The sequence below is a fragment of the Phaseolus vulgaris genome, chromosome 4 (genome assembly GCF_051622355.1).
Source record: "Phaseolus vulgaris cultivar YP4 chromosome 4, ASM5162235v1, whole genome shotgun sequence".
Taxonomy (NCBI): domain Eukaryota; kingdom Viridiplantae; phylum Streptophyta; class Magnoliopsida; order Fabales; family Fabaceae; genus Phaseolus; species Phaseolus vulgaris.
The window spans coordinates 44316906-44338719 of record NC_143501.1 but is presented as its reverse complement, the minus strand read 5'-3'; the positions used below and the strand labels follow the sequence as shown (position 1 = coordinate 44338719).

The 21814-nt window shown below is 34.2% G+C and overlaps 2 protein-coding genes and 1 pseudogene across 5 annotated transcripts; 1 reads left to right on the top strand and 2 right to left on the bottom strand.

The window, feature by feature from the left end:
* The first annotated feature begins 1830 nt into the window (after positions 1–1830).
* LOC137838847 (uncharacterized) lies at positions 1831–2685 on the top strand. The gene is made up of 2 exons (XM_068648063.2): positions 1831–2294; positions 2445–2685. Exons 1-2 carry the CDS (start codon positions 1831–1833, stop codon positions 2683–2685), a joined length of 705 nt encoding a protein of 234 aa, XP_068504164.2.
* Positions 2686–4172: 1487 nt separating this feature from the next.
* Positions 4173–8004, bottom strand: LOC137837716 (cysteine-rich receptor-like protein kinase 19). 3 transcript variants are annotated; one of them, XM_068646817.2, is made up of 7 exons: positions 6317–8004; positions 5920–6057; positions 5722–5843; positions 5381–5591; positions 5018–5255; positions 4775–4931; positions 4173–4634 (listed from the first exon to the last, which is right to left on the bottom strand). In XM_068646817.2, the coding sequence occupies exons 1-7, from the start codon at positions 7821–7823 to the stop codon at positions 4314–4316; spliced, it is 2694 nt and encodes an 897-aa protein (XP_068502918.2). In that variant the 5' UTR covers positions 7824–8004; the 3' UTR covers positions 4173–4313. The 3 variants fall into 3 exon arrangements, with proteins under 3 accessions (XP_068502918.2, XP_090157476.1, XP_090157477.1); XM_090301350.1 differs by lacking the exons at positions 4173–4634; positions 4775–4931 and having other exon boundaries at positions 5093–5255; positions 5352–5591; positions 6317–7985; XM_090301351.1 differs by lacking the exons at positions 4173–4634; positions 4775–4931; positions 5381–5591 and having other exon boundaries at positions 5093–5255; positions 6317–7985.
* A 7247-nt stretch (positions 8005–15251) lies between these two features.
* Positions 15252–19267, bottom strand: LOC137837717 (uncharacterized; annotated as a pseudogene). The gene is made up of 6 exons (XR_011085506.2): positions 16970–19267; positions 16574–16893; positions 16396–16495; positions 15547–16320; positions 15442–15454; positions 15252–15332 (listed from the first exon to the last, which is right to left on the bottom strand). The product of XR_011085506.2 is annotated as an uncharacterized LOC137837717 (transcript).
* Positions 19268–21814: the final 2547 nt, after the last annotated feature.

The following is a 21814-nucleotide window of genomic DNA, read 5'->3' as shown; positions in this document are numbered from 1 at the left end:
TGAAAGAAAGTCTCTATTTGCTCAACTATCTGAGTCCAGATCCAAACAAGAGGCGATCTTATTTCAGAAAGCAAAGCAGAATTGGATAAAGCAGGGGGATCACAATACAAAGTTCTTTCATTCTGCAGTTAAGTGGAGGAGGGCAAGGAATCAGTTACATGGATTTTTTGACAATAATAAATGGTGTGATGATAAGGAGGAGGTAAAGGATAAGGTTCGTAAGTATTTTGAAGAAAGGTTTGCCCGGAACGATGTTTGTCAGGTCACTTTGGATAATGTCAGGTTCAATACCATATCGGAAGCTGATAACGCTATGTTAGTCAGCGTTTTCTCGAAAGAGATGCGATCTGGGGGTGTGATAGTTCAAAAAGTCCTGGTCCCGACGGGTTTAACTTTGGTTTTTTAAAATCTTGTTGGGACATTGTGAAGAAGGATGTGATGAACGCAGTAAAGGACTTTGCTGATTTTGGATGTTGGCCAAGAGGATCAAATGCGTTGTTTCTTTGTTTGATTCCAAAAGTTGAAAATCCTCAACAGTTGAAGGAGTTTAGACCTATCTCATTAGTAGGTTGCCTGTATAAGATCATCTCAAAGGCGCTCTCCTTGCGCCTGAAAAAGGTGATTGGAAAAATTATTGACATAAGACAGTCGACTTTTATAGAAGGAAGAGGTTTGCTGGATAGTGTGCTTATTGCAAATGAGGTTCTTGAGGAGTACAAGAGAAAGAGAAAACAAAGTATCTGCTTTAAAGTCGACTACGAGAAGGCATACGATTCGGTGAAATGGGAATTTTTATATTATATGTTAAGAAGGTTGGGTTTCTGCGCTCGGTGGATTCGATGGATAAAGGGATGCCTGGAGTCAGCTTCGGTGTCGGTCCTTGTAAACGGAAGCCCAACTAGGGAGTTCTTTCCTAGAAAGGGTCTACGTCAAGGCGACCTGCTTGCCCCTTTTCTCTTCCTTATTGTGGCGGAGGGTTTAGCTGGGGTGATAAGGGTAGCAGAGGAAAAGAAGTTGATTGACAGTTTGGAGGTTGGGAAGAGTAAAGTAAAGGTAAATATGTTATAGTATGCAGACGACACTTTGTTCTTCTGTGAAGCAAATACCAAAAGTGTCTTTAATATCAGGGCGATCCTGCAGTGTTTCGAGCTATCTTTTGGGTTTTGGGTTAATTTTGCAAAGAGTAGGATTGGAGGGACGGGGATGGACCAGGCCACACTTCAGAGATTTGCAGCAATTCTTGGGTGTGATACGATGGCCCCTCCGTTCATTTACTTGGGTTTGCCTGTCGGAGGGAGTCACAAGCACGGTATGTTTTGGAACAGGGTGATTGAGAAAGTGCAGGCTAGGTTAAGCAGGTGGAAGGGAAGAAGTTTGTCGATGGCTGGGAGGATTTGTCTGATTAGGTCTGTGCTTTCTGCTATTCCGTTATTTTATATGTCTTTGTTCAGATTGCCTACTGGGGTGGCAAGGAAGTTGATCAAGTTGCAAAGGGATTTTCTTTGAGGATGGGGTGCAGAAGGGAGGAAGATCGCCTGGGCGTCCTGGAACCTGGTGTGTAAACCTCGTGAGTTTGGGGGGCTTGGAATAACAGACTTGAGATTGTTTAATTTGGCTTTGTTGGAAAAGTGGATTTGGAGGTTGGGTTCGGTTGAGGTAGGACTTTGGAAGGACATCATTTTCTCTAAGTATGGGGGGTGGAGAGATCTGGGGGTGGCAAGTAATGGTAAGAGTTGCTCTCTTTAGTGGAAGGATTTGAAGGAAGTTTGGTATTCGAAGGGGTGGGGGAGTTGTTTCGAAGACAGTTTTGAGTGGAAGGTTGGGAATGGGATGGACATTTGTTTCTGGAAGGATAGCTGGTTGATGGGTGAGGCATTGAAGAATGTTTTTCCACGACTATTCTCAATCAGCTCTAACAAACATGAAAAACTGTCGGATCTTGGGTCTTGGTCTGATGGGAGATGGGTCTGGGGACTTGATTGGAGAAGGCCTTTTTTCGAATGGGAGAAATCGGCGGCGGATCGTTTAAGTCAGCTCCTGCTTGGGGTTGAGGTTGTTCTTGGAGAGACTGATAGGTGGATTTGGAAGGGTGGGGGTGTTCAGTCTTACACCGTTAGCTCTACTTACAACCTTATCAGGAAGGATATTGAAGCAGTTTCTTCGCAGGAGCTTAGGAAGTTGTGGAGGAGTAAAGCAATTCCTTTTGCAATGGTTTTGGCTTGGAGGGTGTTGAAAAACAAGCTTGCTACCAGGGTCAATCTTAGTAGAAGAGGGGTTCGATTAGAAAGCTTGAGGTGCGTGTTGTGCGGGAAGGAAGAGGAGTCGAGTAGCCATCTGTTCTTTGGTTGTTCGTTTGCTTGGCGAGTTTGGTGTTTATGTTTTAAGTGGCTAGGAATCCAGTTTGTGACTCATATTGAACCAATGTGCAACTTTGATCAATTTAGATTGTGCTTGCCTTCGGAGACGGGTTTGGTTGCTTGGAACACGATCTGGATTGGGGTGATAAGTGAGATTTGGAGCCACAGGAATCGTATAATTTTTAATAGAGGAGTGGCAGACGAGAAAGAGGTCTTTGCGTTGGCACAGGTAAAGGCTTGGTCTTGGGTTTCAACATCCCGGTTAGTTTCGTTTTCTTATTCTGATTGGTGTTTGGCTCCTTTGGAGTGTACGAGGTTAGTTTCTTGAGGTTTTTTGCTTGGTTTTGTAACGGGTAGAAGAGTTGGTTTGGTTTTTGGAAGGCGTTAGTTGGAGCTGGTTTAGCTTTTTTATGTATAAGGGTTGAACCACCCCTGAAGTGGTTCTATTTTTATTTTATTTATTTTTTATTGCCGATAAAAAAAAAATTGCAAAAGATTCTCCGATGCTCAAGCCAATAAAAATATATGTGATTTTATAAGTGAGTAAATGAATGAAAGATTATATGTACTTCTTGAGTAAATGAGTCCATAAGTCCAATAAAATGACTACTTTATCCTAACTGTTAGGTCATGTGTCCTATTATTTTGGATACTTAATAGCTAAAATTGAGTTGTGAGTAACATGGATGGTTAATAAAGAACCATAAGGTGAGTTGTCATAATTGTTAACAGTTTTTATCCACTAATACATAATTAATATATTTATTATAATAGATATATAATAAATACTTATATTTTAGGTAATGGATAGTACAATTCCAATTATTAAAATATACAATAATCATCTTTATTAATAGTCTTATTCTCATAAGGTATAAAATCCTAATTAAGATAATTTGGAAGTTGACTATGTTAGGAAGAATATGTATCACATCTTCAGCCTCCAATTTTTCTAGAGTTGCACAAGTAGCTGAACATAATCTTCATCCGCAACAAGGGTTAATAGATGCAATTTCATCCATTTGATCAACTAAAAAAAGCATACTATAGTGTTTCATTTAGTACGTGGAAAGACATCACCACATCAAGATTGCTTACCACAAACAAGAAGAAACACTCATGATAATTCAGACTAATCGGCAGCATACAATATAATTATTAGCTAACAAAACAATTTTTTTATAAAAAACATAATCAATTTTGGACAAAAATAATTTATAAAAGATGTCAATTAAAAAAAACCTAATTAATATTTGTCTAAAATTAATCTTTTCTAGTTTTTAAATTTTTATCTATCTCAATTGATATCTAATTAGTCAATTGATATCTAATTAGTCAATTGGTATCTAATTAATTAATTGATATCTAATTCGATATCAAAGTTTTAGTTACCAATTTTAGAATTTTAGAATCTAGTGTAGTTGATAGTTAAAACCTTGGTAACTAATTAAATATCAATATAAAAATTAATTTATAAATTTTTATTAATAATATAAATTACCAATAATATTTTTAATCTATAAAATAATATCTAATTTAATCAATATAGTAACTAATTATTTTTATCTCTAAAATTAATATTGATTTATTGATTTTCATGATAGAAAAAAAAAATTAATGTAATGAAATACCAATACTTGTTAAAGAAATTTACTTGCATTCGGTTAGACAAAATTGTGTATTAAAACAAATTTGATAAAGCAAATTAGGATTATTTAAAGACTAATATATTATTTTTGAAGAAAATATGTGTTTCTTCTTTCAAGTTGATTTAAGATTTTCAACATATCTTTAATTCAATCCTTTAAGTAAAAATTGTAAGCTCTAAAATCTCTGTTGAGTACTCATAAATGAATGTTTACAATGTGTAATATCCAAGTACTTCTATAATAGAATACATTAAAAATAGTAAGCATTAGTAATTTTATGCCACACAATATTTAGAAAAGTAATTTACTATCGAGGAAGAAATTCACTTGTTGGCATTTCATTAACAGATAATGGAATGCAGCCACTAGAAGAAGGTCTAGAACTTGATTCTTTTGAATCCATTGTGCCATGCAAGAAAAATGTGGGTTCCTCTGGTCTTGGTAATTCAACTAAATGTTTGCTAAAATATGAAACAACCTTCACCATTGATGGTCTAGCATGAGGATTTTGGTGCACACATAATAAACCAATTTGAATGCATATCAAAACTTCCTGTTCTGAATATTTTTCTTTAATACTTGGGTCTAATATGCTTAATATTGTCTCATCCCTCCATTGCCTCCACACCTGTAACAAATTAATTGTGAATTTAAAAATCCAAATCAAGAGGCACATCTTTAAAATTAAATTAACCTGATTGATAATTGAAGGTGTGACCTATAAACAATGACCAAACAAGAACCAAATGGTCATATTATTATACTCACATAACTCAAAAGGCTATTAGCAACTCCATGTGGTTGATCATAAGAAGTTGAATTCCTTTTTCCAGTAATAATCTCTAGAACCATCACTCCAAAGCTAAAAACATCTGATTTGTCTGAAAATTGTCCAAACATTGCATATTCCGGAGACATATAACCACTAAAAAAAATGTTAATTTAGTCAAAATCCACTTTATAAAAAAATAAAAATAAAAGAACAAGCAGAGAGTTTTGTTCTAAACATACTATGTTCCAACAATTCTAATTGTATTCCCCTCGTCTTGATTTATTTCAACAATCCTAGCAAGACCAAAATCTGAAATTTTCGGAATCATATTTTCATCTAATAAAATATTGCTAGGCTTAAGATCACGATGTATAACTTTAAGTCGAGAATGTTCATGTAAATAAAGAATTCCTCGAGCAACTCCTCCAATTACATTGTAACGTTGAGACCAACTTAACAAATGTGTTCTTTGAGAATCTGCATATTTAAAAGAGAGTGTAAGTGTAAAATATATTTCGAATTTAAACGTTGAGTTTTATAAAAGCATATATACACATAAATCTAAACATTAACCATGGAGTTTAAGGGTGGTAGTGTCAAACCAAATAAAAAATAGTCAAGGCTCTTGTTGGGCACATATTCATAAATAAGTATTTTGTGTTCTTCTTTCAGACAAAAGCCAATGAATGTCACAAGATTTCTATGTTGAAGCTTGGCTATCAATAAAACTTCATTCTTAAACTCATTTACTCCTTGTTTAGAACTTGTTGAGAGTTTTTTCACTGCTACTTGTCGGCCATCAAAAAGAATACCCTAAAAATAAAATTATTATTGATGTTAAAAACAAAAATACACATGTAAATATATTTCATGGGATGCTGTAAAAATTAAATATGTTTAAACAAACAATACAAAAGTAAATATATGTCATATTTTTTCTTACCTTGTAAACTTCTCCAAATCCACCTTTTCCAATCTTATTCTCATTTGAAAAATTGTTGGTAGCTGCTTCAATTACTGCCAAACTGAATTGCAATGGCTCTAAAGTGGCACTTTCGTAACCAACTGAATGAAATACATAAGATTAAATTGTAAAATTAATTAAGATGCTATAAAAGATCTTGAAACTTAAAATACGTACAATTTTCTCTAAGAATAGACTTAGCACTCCTTCTTGCTTTTCTCTTTATCAAATAGTAGACGAAAATGAAGAGTATCACTGAAACAGTAGTGGGTAGAACAATCGAGATAATTGTTCGCAATCCTCTTTTTCCTTTTTCTGCATAACAATCAACACATCTTATGTTTAAAATTTTTACTTAATAAACTATGTTATGTAATGATTATTTTTCCACCTTTTGTAACATAATTGACGAGAAACTTAGTTATGACTGTGTATGATCCTTTAGAAAAAATGCCACAATGTCAAACTTACCAATAATGAATTTGAGATAGACTTATTATGATTTTAGAATTCATAAAATAGGCTTTCATTGGAAAAAAATGGGAACAGAGAAATATGGAGGAGTGGAGTTTACCTTTAAGAACTGGTGGAGAAGAATTACCAGGCCCCTGTAGCTGAGGATCCCTGTAAAATTGGAAAAATTCATACCTGAGATTGCAACTAGGATATAGAATTCTTCCCCCTGTGTTTCCCAGTTGAGAGAATGGCATATTTTTATTTATATCTACCAGACAATGCATGCAATCATCACCCAACAAATCCTGCGTACATTGAGCAAGAACATAAAGGGTTTGTGAATCATCCATTTGTGAAGATTTCGTCACATATCTCGCACTACTGAGATGTGCCGACTCAAGAAGATAATTTAACGCTTTTGTTAAACCATAAGTGAATAAGTTTTGCTCCGTAACATCGTTGAAGGTATTGATAAGACTCTGAAAAGTTGGACTTTTTTCCACTTTTGAGAAGAAATGACGATAGGAATAGCGAAGCATGCAGTGGCTGTACCAAATTACAGCCTCTTGAAATGAATTGCACTCTGAAAATATTCGGTGCGTTGCGTTGAGGACACACTGTTGACAGAGGCGTGAGGGAAGGTCACCTCGGCACATGAAGAGGCCATACACAGTGTTTTCAACACCATCTTTGTAATCCATTTGGTTGGTGGCATTGGAAGACATGTAAGAGAAGAGGGTGCTGAGATGTACTTTGAAATTGCTGTCAGAAGTTACATTAGTTGAGCAATTGTGACTTAGATAAAGGGGATCTTCTGATAACTCTGAATCTTCAGGTGCTTCTGTGGAGCGATAGAAAGGGTAGAGTTCATATCTAACATTACAACTTGGATACAGAACTCTCCCTCCTTGCTTCCCTTCGCAGCACCATGGTAGGTCCCCTATTGCTCCACTCAAACACCTTCTGCAATCAATGAGTGACAAGTCTGGAGTACACTGAGCTAGACAATAAAGACTCTGAAATTCAGAAATAATTGCTTGGTTTATTGCAAACTTGTTTTCAACAGCACTAGCAGCAGCATCTGCAGTTTTGTTCATGGTCTGGAACAATAATTCCATGAAACTTTCCTGGTTTGAGATATTACCAGTATTCAACAGGCCAACCCTAGGTCTAAGGGAGACAGTAGAGAAGAACGAGGTGTTGGAGTAACGAACGGTGCACTCATCGTACCAAATCACAGCTTGCTTGGCCAACGGGCAGTCTGAGGATAATCGCCTGGTTGCATTTTGGACACAATGTTGACAAAGCTGAGAAGGGACCTCACCCCTGCACATGAAAAGTCCAAAGGCAGAGTCCGAGGAATTTTGTGAAGGGACTGTGTTGTTGTAGAATCCGTTGTTGCCGGAGGCGTTATCTGATAAGGAAGAGAGTAGGGTTTTGAGATTGGATTGGAAGGTGCTGCCAACGGTAGTGTTGCCCCCAGAACAATCGTGGTATAGATAGACAGGGTCGGAAACGGTCTCTGCCTGAGTAGTTTCAAAAGTGAGGAAGTTAACAAGTATTAAGATGAAGAAAATGTTACAGGAAGCCATGGATGTGCTATGGATGTGCTGCTCTTGAATCATGTTTCCTAATTATTTTTGTGTTTGCTTTATGATGATGGGAAAGTGTGCTGGTGTTTGGTTTGGAAAAGTAAGTCAATGAGGCAAGTCAAGTAAACGGAAAACATAAGATAATTAATGTGGGAAAGAAATGAATGGAGAGAAAGAAAACACTGCCTTCATGATGTTCTCTGTTTGAATGAAATGGATGGGATGCTTCCATCAAATTACTTAAAAAACTTATAAAATTTTTTACTTAAAAAATAGCATTTACTACCCGAAAAATATCATCAACTTATAGTTTTAAATTATGAAATATATTTTAGTAATAAATAAATAGTTGCAATTAGTAATAATGAAAATATTCTGTTTAAACAATGAAATTAAAAGATCATAAACTTCAATTGATTAATTCAAAATAAAATATTAAAATAAATCAATTTAAAATAAATAAAAAAACTTAATATTTTTATGGTACTTAAATTCTTAATGCTCAATACATTTAAATATTTAAAACAATTAAACTTATCTGTCAAAATAGATACTTTACCTTTTGCAGTTATTTAATGTATTAACTTGACCATCTCACTATTGTCTATAACAGTATTAAAGGGATGGTTCTATTTAACATACACAATTTTTTACCATTTTACTTTTTAATTAATAGTTTTTTCAACTAAAATAGCTATCTATAAAAAAAACTATCTACAAAATAAATAAATAAATGTTTAAAAAATTATAGAAATGATTTTTATTTATTTTTAATTGGAAAATTTTAATCTTTAATAAATAAAAATAATTTATTTATTTATTTAATAAAATAAATAATTAAATATTTTTTCTTTATTTTAAAATAAATAAATAACATATTTTTTAAAAAGTAATTATATATTTTTTAATATTATTTTTACAAAATTATATATATTAAATTATATTATTTTTTAATTAATTATTTATAAAAATAAAACTATAAAAATAATAAATAATAAAATTATACATATTTTAATCTAATAAAGATGTGAATATGAACCACATGTAACTTGCATTTTTGGTTTGGATGGTAACAACAGTTGGAAGACTGTGTTTGAATGCTGGTAACTCTGAAAAGAATATGAACCACATGTCTCTTCGCTGATAAAGAAGGTTGAAGGTTAAGTTTTCCTATTAAAGTCTTTATAGACGGCGCAATTGACATAAGCACCAACGATTATGAGTTTGTTCTAAATGTCATTTAATTATTATATTTAATTGTAGTGGTACGTGGGAGACCGTGATTCCCTGATCGGGATTCGGTCTCCCCGAGATCAGTGAAATCTGGCCAAAACCAAGGAAATCTGGCCGAGACGAGAAAAATCACCATGGACGGTCCGGCCAATCGACACATAAACCATTAACGTTCAAACCAAATCAATGAAACTAATCTGTCATTAAGGATTAGGTAATACATTCATAAGTGTGATTCATTCCACTAATCAGGCCCAATAAGGTAAGTCCATTAAAATAATATAAATAGCACACATCCCAATGAGAAAGCTACGTCATTTGTCATTTATTACTGTGCACCTACCTGAATACCGATCACCCGCTTTACTGACTTGAGCGTGGGAGTGCCTTCCACAGATACCCCCCATTCGGTGTTCACCCAAGACCGAGAGTCGAAAGAGAAGCGCGAAGACGAGAAGGACCCCAATTAAGCACCCAACAACCTGCCCGACCGAAGGAGGAAGACGAAGACTTCAATAGTTCTGTAGGTCTCATCTCCCTAGCAGAAACATTAATATTATTCTGAATTTATTAACAAAATATATTATTTAAAATAGAAAAATAACGTATAAGTATAAAGGTTGAAACATTTCTAAAATACTATTTTTATTTAATTAATTCACTAATAAAAATAAAAAATAATTTTTTTCTTTACCAGATCATATTTAATATTATTTTCGCAATAATTTGCATTCATGCATCAGGTGAAAGGAAAAAACTTTACACAAAAAAGTAGAGTTACATTCCATCCAAAGACGTCTAAACATAACAATTTAGGATTATCCAAGAGCTCCCATGATCTCAACATATAAAGAATTTTGAATCTCCAAGTAAAAAGAGAAGCTACCAATATAATCATTCGGCTACCTCTGAAAATGTCATCCTAAACAACTATACTAAACAACCCCTAACTACACAATTAGTGTTAACTTTGACCAAACTCACATACAGAAAAATACAAACAACTTACTTTCCCATGTGTTGATGTCAATTGCGAAATAGAAAAGTCACTAATATCATTATGTATGGATTTGGTAGAAAAGTTATGTGAGATGGGGGACTGGGTAGAAGATAAATGGAGCTAGAATCTATGTTGGAGAACAAAATGGTTTGATTGAGAAAACATTCAACTTCAGGATTTGATGACTAAAATTGAAAATATTAATCTATCCAAATCCAATAGTGATTAGTGGAAGTGGAGAAATGAGGCCTCCAATTCTTACTCAGTGAATTCAGTATATAAAATGTTGCATAATCTCTAGTGAAGTTAATGATTTGTTTACCAACTTATAGAAAATCAAATGTCTACCATCAACTCTTTTCTTTCCTTGGAGGTGCTCAGTGATAGGGTAGCAACTAAATAAAATCGATCACAAAAAATCAGTCACCAAATTAGTCACAGAAAATCAATCACAAAATCAGTGACTGTATCACTTTCCCTCTCCCAAATTAATTTTAAAAATATTAAATATATTAATAATAATAACAATAATAACAATAATATTAATAATTATTATAATAATATTATTAACAATATAAATAATATTATTAATTAAATAATAATACTAATAATACTAATAATAATACTAACAATAATAGTAGTAATAATGAAGGTTAAAGGGTTTTATGTTGGTGCCCTCAAACTAGATGAAAGGGTCATAGCCTTCATCACTGCTTGGATGCTGATACCAAAGGGGAGAAATCATGTTGTGCTAAATGAAGAAGATCTAGTGTTGATCTACTACATTATAAAGAACATCAAGGTAAACTAGATACATGTCTTCAAGGAGCACATGCTGAAATTCGTTAGGTTAAGTGATTATCGTTTTCCTTATATAATTCTTGTTTCTAAATTTCTGCAATGTTTTGAAGTTAACCTTGATGAAGAACTAACATAGGTGGTAAAACCATCTCATGAGATTAAAAATGGTTCTATAAACAAAATGGGGTTTATAAAAGTGCATAACACATGGATCAACAAAGAGGAAGACTCTACTGGTACCTCTGCTGGACCAAGTGGAAATGCAGAAACTGATGATGGTGTTGGACCTAATGCCTATGCTGAAGAAGACTACACATGCATGCTCTTGTAAGTTATAAACCGCCAGTGGATCATGGGATTCCTATGTCTCAGTTTGAAAGACTGATGATTAATCGCATAGACACAATGGCATGTGATCAAGAAGAGCACTATGGGTTCCGTGCAACAAGATTTCAACATCTGGATGAGCAAATTGAAGTTGTTCAGACCCAGCTTGCTGAGTTCCAGTATGGAAGGGAGATTTAAAGATTGTATCATCTTGCCTTTGTCTTTGAATTATTTCCTCTCTACCTATGTTTTGTAATCCTACTTAATTTATGTAACTCCTTATCTTTTTTCTATTTGCAAAGACAAATGGGGAAGATAACTATCGTTGGTTTGTAATTTTTTAAATTTATGCGTTTTACACTGTTTGAACAATTATGTTTCTACTATATTGCATGGTTTTGCATAAACTACTCTTTTCATAAATTCCGTTAAAACCTTTTTTTCTTATAGTGTTAGACTCTCGTTAGTACATGGTATTATTTTTTAGGATTTTTTGAAATGTTGAATGATGGGACTAATGTTATATAAACTTATATATTTTTTTTATAAGGATTGAAATATCCCTTAAATGCTTCAATTAATTTTTTTTTCTATACTGATGAAAAAATGAGTAAAAGTTGAACTAGAATTAGAGAATTCTTATATAATTATTTAATAAAAAAATAATTGTAAAGTTTTTTTTAATAAGATAAAATAAAATTAATATTTAATAATGAGAGAAAAATAGTTTAACTTTTAATAAAGATCGATCAAAGTACTCAAATAAGTTAAATAAAAAGCAAACCACAATATACATTCAAAGTAATTCATAACAATAATCTCCTAAGACAACTAATAATTGATATATCTTTCAGACGAATTATGATCTTGTTGATGATTTATGTTTGTTCATTATTTTCCTTCTAATAGTATTGTTGGTGATTTTTTTTTTCTTTGTGCAATAGAGTTGGTAGGTACTGTAGGACCTCACCATGAAATGTCTTCATGGGCTAAAATACGAAATTTGATTTACAACTATGCTCATCATTGGTTAATAATCACTTCTCATTTATTGTTATCCTTATCCGTCTTAGTTGATTAATCTATTCAACTTATCGAGTAGAAGATATTTATGCATGTTATATTGCTCTGGACGTAATTAGTTTGAATTTTATAAAACCTGAACAATGTGAAGGTATGCTAATATGGGATTACGATTCAAAAGAGAAAAAAAAGAGAAGAGAAGAGAGATAGAAAAACAGAATAGGGAGGATAGAGACACACAAGATAATCCGAGAGACCAAATAATATTTATGTTATTATTGTTGAAGATTCCACATCGACTAGAGATGAAGACAATTCATTGTATATAAGGGAGTGCAAACCTCACCTCATGAATTGATTTTATGAGGTTGAGTTAGGTTTAAAATTTATTTCGTAATATGGTATCAGAGTCATATAAAACTTATCCAAACGAATGTTTGTTGGCCTTTTCAGACCATCCGCTATTGGATCGTTATCGGACCACCCATCATATGTTATCCTACGCACGAGCTGAATGCAAACCTCACCTCATATTAGGCTTAAAATCCACTTTATATGATTCCAATGGTTAAAATACACAACAATCATCTTTGTTCATATTTTCATTAAGGTATAAAATTCTAATTAATTACTGTCAACAAATTAAGGGAAGTTAACTATGGTAGGAAGAATATGTATGCCACAGTCTTCAGCCTCCAATCTCCAATTTTTCTAGAGTTGCACAACCCTCAACAGAAGTAGCCGAACACAATCTTCATCCGCAACAAGTTATGTGTCTACTTAATAAATTATTTGACTAAGTCAGGAGTTCAATTTGTGAAGTACAATTCCAAGGAAGATAAGTCTGCAAATGATGAGAGAAATGGACAAATAATGGTATTATTAGTGACATCTATGGCGTCAACATGCTTGAGGTATCTTAATTAATCAATTCTTTACGTTCTCAGCTTCTCTATTGACCCACCAATCTTAACACTACAAAAAAAATCACTTTTAGCGACCACCAAATTCGGTCGCTAAAATCACTATAATCGGTCGCTAATCATATCTGCGACCGAAACAGTCACCAAATAAAGATGGAAGCGAAAACCCTGGTCGCAAAACCGTTAGCGACCAAATTATAAAGTGGTCGCTAATTTGCAACCGAAATTTCGGTGGCTAAATCGGTCGCAGGGAATTTGGTCACCAAAATTTAGAAACTAAATTAGCAATCGAAAATTCGGTTGCTAAATTTGTCGCAGATAAATTTAGTCAACAAAATTCGAAAACCAAATTAGCAACCGAAATTGCGGTGACTAAATCGGTCGCAGAAAATTTGGTCACAGAAATTCAAAACCCAAATTAGCTACCCAAATTTCGGTGGCAGAATTAGAAGGTGATAACGACCACCATTTTCGGTCGCTAAAAAGAAATCTTTTGGTGACTATTTTGGTGGCTAAATGGAGACTTCTACAGCGACAGATTTGATTTTGGTGGCTAAATAGCTACCAAATCAATTTCGGTGGCTATTTTTATTTGTATTATTAATACCTATTTAAAATGGTATTTTGACCATTTTATAAAAAAATTCAGACCTGCTTATAGAGATACTCAAAATTCAATCAAGCTAAATTGCAATGAACTTCAAATACATAGTTTAAGAAGAAGTTGTGCTCAAATTAAAGGTAAATCATACTACACAACTAAAACTGTTGAAAACTAGTTGAAAGAGTCAAATCTATGATATAATTCAACATATAACTAATCTTCTTTTGCATTGTCATCTCTACTCTGGTCTCCTTTATGATGTCCATTAGTAGTAGGATTTGAAGAGCCTGATGCGGGATTATTCATTTGAATCTGTTGTAGGATGAGTTGCATCTTCTCATCTTGTTTGCGCATGCGTTCACTTTGCTCTTCATGAGTTTTCATCAATAGCTCCATCTTTTCTTCAAGTGTCCGCTCCTTGACACGTTTTGTCATAAGTTCATCATTTAGCTTTTGAATAATCTCACGCATTTCTTCTATTTGATGGACTACTGGAGCTTGACTTGCAGCAGAGTGAGCACTTGTTGAACTATTAAACCTTTTGCTCAATACACCAAGACCATAGACACCTTTTTTATTTTCACTTCCAACAACATCGATGTATATTTCATTGTCATCAATAGAGGCAACATGAGAGTTTTGCGAAGATGCGCTTTCAAGCATTTGTTGTTGTTGGGCTTCTTCTCGACGTTTCTTATATTTCTCCTGAAAATGAAGTCAAATTGATTATTGCAAAGAAAACATATAGTAAAAATTAAACTATAACAAATTTTAAACATACCGCAAAGTCACGAGTCTTGTCATTGACCCATTGTCCAGTCTTCTATTTCTTTGTTCTCTCTACAACCTCCCAAGCAGTTGGTTGTCGTTCAAGCTCTTTAGTCTACATAAATTCAATAAAAAGATATAATAGATTGTATTTAAATTAAATATAGAAAGAGAAGAAATATAATAATATTACCATTTTCTCAAAGTGAGTTGCGGTAGATATGGAACCACCACAGTAGGCTGAGGCTCCCTTCTCAACAGCCCGATTCGCCTTGGCAATAGCACTCTTGTTCTGGAATTCTGTAGAACTCCAATGCTGGTCTAAGGTTGCTGGAACAAGTTGTGGAATCCAGGTCCCCTTATCTTGACCATGCCTAACTTTACTCATAGCATTTTTAAAGATACGGGAGGCTTTTGTATAAAAAATGGATCTAATGAGTTGGTCTTGTTCCATATCCCACCTATACTCTTTCTGCATGTAAAATAAATTAGAAAAAAAAAACATTGTAGAAAAATAAAATATCATTTTAAATGTAATCATAACTCAAATTACCTTGAACTCTCTAAACCATCTATCTCTAAGCTCAAGACGAACCTTCTTCCAAGTGGGACTGGGTTCATCATATTTTTGCTTGATGATTCGTGAGATTACATTGGAAGGTCCATTTGCAGGTGAAAAACTATGTTCAAAACATATTGTCAAAATGATATATGAAAATTAGATCATATTTACGAATTACAATTAGATTAAAATATACTTACTCTCCTCTTTCTGCATGAAGTCAGGGTCTTTCATCAACACGAACACCTCGACCACCACGATTAGGTGGTCTACGACCACCACCTCTATCCCTTGGTGTCATCTGCAAGTAAAAAATATTACATATATAAGATGTAATTAATACAATAATCAAAGTGGATCAATCAATTTTGAATAAACAAATAAAGTAATCATGATCAAAAGACTCAAACCTGATTGTGTTTTCTACAACCAAATATGTCAACCAAATATGTCAGTTATCTTCCTTGTTATTCACTACAATTATGGGAAACCACAAAAAAAAATTAATGTTAAACATAATTTGGACAAGGTATACAATCAATTTTAATGCATGAATTACCGAAGAGGTATCTGTGTCACTGAAATCACTCTCAATGTTATCCTCACTTGAAATGTATTCCTCCTCGTATTGTTCATCTATGTTTGTTTCATTTAGTAATTGTATATCTACTTCTTCTCCCCCCCCCCCCATCAACATCAGCAAGAGAATCATGAATGAATTTTGGATCAACATGTAGCACTACTTCAAGTTGTAGAAGCTCATCATCTTGGTATGGAGTGTCATGTTCAACCTCACTTACTGTGTTATCAATGATTCTAATACGAGCTTTTGTTTTAATTACTCCTAACCAACCTTGGTGTCCCTCTGGATATTTGGTGTAATAAACTTGCTCTGCCTGTTGGGCAAATATGAATGGATCATATGCTTCATTATATCTCCGTGATTCTTTTACTTGAACGATCTCATAGTTCTTATCTACTTTGGTTCCTATATTAGGAGTATTATCAAACCATTCACACTGGAAGAGAACTACATTCATTATTGGAAAGCCAGTATACTCCAATTGAATAATATTAGACAATATTCCATAAAAATCTGACTCTGATTGACCATTGGTTCCTCGTACATAAACACCATAGTTAGTGGAATTCATGCCTTCACTCCAAAGAACAGTGTGAAATTTGTATCCATTGATAACATAGATAGACCATGATTGAACTTTTCTCTTAGGACCCCATGCTAAGTTAACCAATAATGGATCTTCAATATTATTTTCTGGATTTAGAACCTAAACAAAAGATTATAAATTACACAATGTCTATCTAAAAGTAAAATTTGTATAAAAGGCAAATTAAAAACATACATATTGTTTGAACCATGTAGCAAAATAGGATGAAATGTATTGGCCAATTTGAGCTTCTGAAGCAGTAGGACTAATCTCTCTTAAATATTCAACATAAATACTACAACAAAGAAATTGATTATTCAAACCTCATGCAACATAATTAACTTTCTTTTCAAATAAGTGAACATTGTCTTACTCAAAGTATGGTTGAACATCTTCACAGTTTTGAAGAACATACAATTGGGCAGCATCAAAGTCTTTTTGATTTAGATAATATGTCATGCATTTTCTGATTTCTCTTCCTGGATAATTGAAAATTGAAATAGGAGGAGCACGTGAAGAACCCTCGCCTACTTCAAGATTACGAGGGATCCTAGTCCTTCTTGTTTCAACATGATCAGGATAATAAAATGAGGCAAATGTAGATGTTTCCTCCACCAAGTAAGCTTCACAAATAGAGCCTTCCACCCTTGCTTTATTTTTTACTTTTTTTTAGGGAGTGTAAGAACCTAAAAAAGAATATGGATGTACATAATTTTAAATATTAAATAAATAAACAACAAATATTATAATAGTGATTAGTAATTTTATACCTCTCAAATGGATACATCCAACGATATTGGACTGGACCACCAACTTTTGTCTCGTAAGGTAGATGAATTGGAAGATGTTCCATGGAATCAAAGAAGCTTGGTGGAAATATTTGTTCCAATTTACACAATAACATAGGAATATTTTCTTCCATAACTCTTAGGTGTTCAACATTTAGTGTTGTCGAACTTAATTCTTTGAAGAAAAGACTAAGTTCAATAAGAACTTTCCAGATTGATTTTGGTAATGCGTCAAATGCAATTGGAAGCAAACGTTGCATGAACACATGACAATCATGACTTTTCATGCCATGTAACTTGCCTTGATTAAGGTCAACACATCTACCCAAATTGGAAGCATATCCATCTGGAAGCTTCAATTCTTTAACCCATTTACAAATAAAGACTCTTTGGGATTTCGTAAATGTATATGCTACTTTTGGTTTGATAAGTTTGCCACCACCAATGTCTTTCAACTCTAGCTCTTTTCGATTGCATATTTGTGCTACATCCAATCGAGCCTTGTTTGTGTCCTTAGTTTTTCCTTTGATATCCATCACAGTGTCAAACACATTCATGAACACATTTCTCTCTGTGTGCATAACATCAATATTGTGACGTAAAAGTTGAGTTTTCCAATATGGCAACCTCCAAAATATACTTTGTTTCTTCCAATTATGTTTAATACCATATTCAGGAATATTTTGTTGTTCTTGTAATTCAGTGCAAACTGGTAAGTGTGCAACCCTATTCCGAATGTCAAGACTAGACAAACGTGGAGGAGGGGGATCAGTCTCAACAAACTTCTTCTTGAATGCCTTTTTATTCTTCCTAAATTGATGATCAGGTGAAAGAAATTGACGATGACAGTCAAAAAAGGATATCTTGTGGCTATGACTAAGATAAAAAGCCTTTGTTCTTTCCATGCATATAGGGCAAGAAAGTCTACCACAAGTCATCCAACCCAATAACATGCCGTAAGCTGGAAAGTCATTAATTGTCCACATCAAAGCAGCTTTCATCATAAAATTTTGCCTTAGTGACACGTCATAAGTCAATATCCCTTCAGTCCACAAGGTGCATAAGTCATCTATAAGTGGTTGCAAGAACACATCAATCTTATGCTTTGGATTTGAAGGACCTGGAACTAAGATTGTCAAAAACATAAACTCTCTCTTCATGCACATGGAAGGCGGAAGGTTGTATGGGGTTAGGATAACTGGCCAACAAGAATAACTTTTTCCATATTGACCAAAAGGATTAAACCCATCTGCACATAAACCTAATCTGACATTTCTTGGGTCTTGACTAAAATCTGGATGCATTCTATCAAAATGCTTCCAAGCTTCTCCATAAGATGGATGAGACAAAATAGACGGGTCCCTTTGATTCTCACTATGCCATCTCATGTGAGGTGCAGTTGCCATTGAAGAGTATAACCTTCTAAGTCTAGGAATGATGGGAAAGTACCACATTTTCTTAATAGCAATTTTCTTTTCAATTCCCCTCCTAGTGACTGTCTTATATCGCTCCATTCCACAAATAAAGCAATTAGTTATACTTTTATGACAATGTTCCCTATAATACAACATGCATCCTTTTGGACAACAATCAATTTTCGTACAACCCAAACCCAATTTTTCCACTGACTTCTTAGCTTGGAAAAAATTATTAACCATTCGATGATCTTTGGGCATAGTCTCCCCCATAAGTTGGACCATTCTATTGAAACATCCTTCAGACATATTATAATCAGATTTCAAGCTTAGAGCTTCCAAAGAAGCTGACAATTCTGAGTGATTCTCGCATCCTTCCCACAAGGGTGCTTGTGCAGCAGCAAGCATGTTAAAAAAATTTCGAGTTTCAAGATCAGGATTTTCCTCCATGTACTCAGATCCAATAACACTCTCTGGTTGCATGCAATGTGCATTTGAGGGCCCCACATGATCCATTATCATTTGATGGAAACGACCTAATTCTTCTCTTTGTCCACAAGTTCCATAACATGAACTGGCAACATCCACTGGGGGGGATTGTGGCAATTCTTCACCATGATTTGTCCACCAATAATAATTAGGCATGAATCCCTCTTGATAAAGATCCCACCCAACTTGATCAACATACTTGAAAACTTTACAACTACATTTAATACAAGGACATCTTAACATTTCACCTTGTTCTTGAAACTTTTCTTGACTAATAACATATTGTAGGAACTCATACACTCCTTCTCTAAATTCCTCTGTCAGATGTTTGTTTCTGTCCAATCTTTTATACATCCACTTTCTACCTTCGGGGATTTCCACTAATGCAATCTGACTACAACAAATTCTTAATGTATACACTTGTTTTAGGAGAGAGAAAACAGGACACTGAATGGAGAAAGTAAAAAATGGATGCAAATATGAAAGTATTGGGTTGACAGGAAGAGAAGCATACCTTTGTTGGTTCACTTTGTGACTGATCTTCGGAGGAGGTTCTATTATTTATATAGAGTTGCTGCTATATATATTTTTCCTGTAGACAAGAGAGATGAAGAATGTCATATTGAATCAAAAGATCATTTAAATAAGTAAAACTAGCTTCAACCTAATAATAAAGGTTTAGTCACCATCATGGAAAACTAATACAAAGTGAGATATAATCAACCATTGATTAGCCATATTGCCAACAGTTTCATCCCGATATCATACAAAAGAATAAGAAAGAAGAAACTACAAACTAAGGAAATGAATGCAGAGGCAAGTTTAGAACAGAGGGAAAAATCTTTCACCTTTTATTTTTTAAAGTTCAACCATTAATTTGGTCCCTATAGTTGAACAAACTTTACATTTTAGTCTCATGTAAAGATCGTATTTTTAGTCTTATACATACTATTGTGATCTCTTTTAATTTCTATGAATTTAAACATTGAGACTAACAGATTAAAAATGGTATGCATAAAAACTAAAAGTAATCGAAATAATGAGTGAGTTTACAATGTTGATGACCTTAAAGAGGTTGTGGCTGCCAATAAAGAGGATCACCTTAGAAAAGCAATGGAAGCACAGACAATCATTACTGAAGAATCTAAGCAATTCGAAGCTTGGAGGGACTCGCTGGAAACTGTCCCTACTATTAAAAAATTGTGGGCTTATGCGGAAAGAATCAGGCTCGCTGAGCTTGAGAGATGCTTAGCTAAGATGGGTGATGATATACCTAAAAAAACTCGGAGGGCTGTGGATGATCTTAGTCGGGGTATAGTGAATAAGTTGCTTCATGGTCCAATGCAACATTTAAGGTGCGATGGGAATGACACTCGGACTCTTAGTGAGACACTGGAGAACATGCATGCTTTGAATAGGATGTTCAACCTTGAAACTGAGATATCTATTTTGGAGCAGAAGATTCGAGCGAAGGTGGAACAAAACCAGAAATGAAATCCAACACCAATTTCATTGATCATAATGATTTATTCTCTCCATTAGAATAAGAGGAAACATCCTCACCTGTTAGGAATTTAGTTGCATAGTTGAAACACCTAAAGTGTCCATGGGGTCCTTCGTCAGCTTGGCCTAACATCAAAGCGTTTGTGTTTCTTAGTCATGTGTTTTCACCCTGTTCTTCCGTGGCCATTTGGCTTTGTATTATACAAAATGAAGTGTTTTGTTGAGCTTTGTATTTACCTCGAATAATATTTTTCTAAAATGTGTCCCAGTATTGGGAATGTTAATTGTAAGTGTCGAGCTTCTATACTAGAGAGAGGATTGGTTTTACACTACCCTTGTCTTTCTTGGTCCAGGTTTATTCACACTTTTTGTTAGTTTTTTAGATTTTGTAAACAATATATTTGGAACCAATCAGTTGTTGATCTACAAGCATTACAACAATATATTTTGTAGAGTCCACAAGGTAGGCCAACACACATACATTGAAAGAAGATCTTTTACTCGAAACAAAGCAACACAATACAGCTACAGTTGAGAACATAAGATTACAACTTATATAAGGCATACTTGCTCAAAACTACTAAAAGCCTAAAACACTGCAAATAATAATTCACCCAAACGGCATAGAGCATATGCATGCAATATGAGGACTGTGCCTGTGAGATCTTAAACAATGAAACTAATAAGTAATAACGCTCATTAATTAAGTTTGGTGATGATATTTGTTAAGGTACCATATCTGGGATCTAAACCCAGTACTTTATCCAATTTAATTTTTGGTTTTGACTCTTTTCAAGATGCAGACAAGTCTTCGGACCCAGGAAAGTCCGAAGATATTGCAAAAGGTATTTTAAAAGGAGCTCTTGATCTGCAAGATTCTCTAAGCATGATACGCAAGTTGCAAGAGGAGGACTCACAGCATACAACTCTTTTTGGGAGAAAACATACTAAGAAATCAGAAAGAGACATAATTGATGGAAGCAAGATTGGTAGAAGGCAAGCTAATCCATTTGGGGAACAAAGTAATGCAAAGGGGTTTCAAAGACCACAACCTTCTGCAGGTGGTTCTTCAAGTAACTGCAAAGAGGAACTCAAGAAGGTGATTGAGGAGAGCTTGGTTAGGCAAAACATGTTTCCAGAGACCACTGAAGGATTTGATTTAGGTCCAGAAACTTTTTCTATAAGCACAAGCCAATGTTCTGGGGTCAGGACTAACAACAGTCTTTCTGATCCTTCTTTATCAGTAATAGCTTCAAAGATTGAAAGAGGACCTAGCCTAGTTTTCAAGCTGATGGGTTTAGAAGAAGGCCCCTCAAAATCATTTGCAGCTGTTAAGCAAAAACTGTTGGATGGTGAGATAGATATGTCAAAGGTCAGAAAGAATGATTCTATACCTAAGAGGGTTAATCCAGAACAAAG

What these genes read in the sequence shown, in the direction of transcription:
- LOC137837716 (XM_068646817.2), bottom strand. Translation starts at nt 7,823, where the DNA reads ATGATTCAAGAGCAGCACATCCATAGCACATCCATGGCTTCCTGTAAC. An exon ending in TTCTCCACCAGTTCTTAAAG is followed by an intron (nt 6,058 to 6,316) that starts GTAAACTCCACT and finishes ATTGTTATGCAG; the next exon opens with AAAAAGGAAAAAGAGGATTG. An exon ending in CCTTGACTATTTTTTATTTG is followed by an intron (nt 5,256 to 5,380) that starts GTTTGACACTAC and finishes TTAAATATGCAG; the next exon opens with ATTCTCAAAGAACACATTTG.
- LOC137838847 (XM_068648063.2), top strand. Translation starts at nt 1,831, where the DNA reads ATGGACATTTGTTTCTGGAAGGATAGCTGGTTGATGGGTGAGGCATTG. An exon ending in GTTCGATTAGAAAGCTTGAG is followed by an intron (nt 2,295 to 2,444) that starts GTGCGTGTTGTG and finishes TGATCAATTTAG; the next exon opens with ATTGTGCTTGCCTTCGGAGA.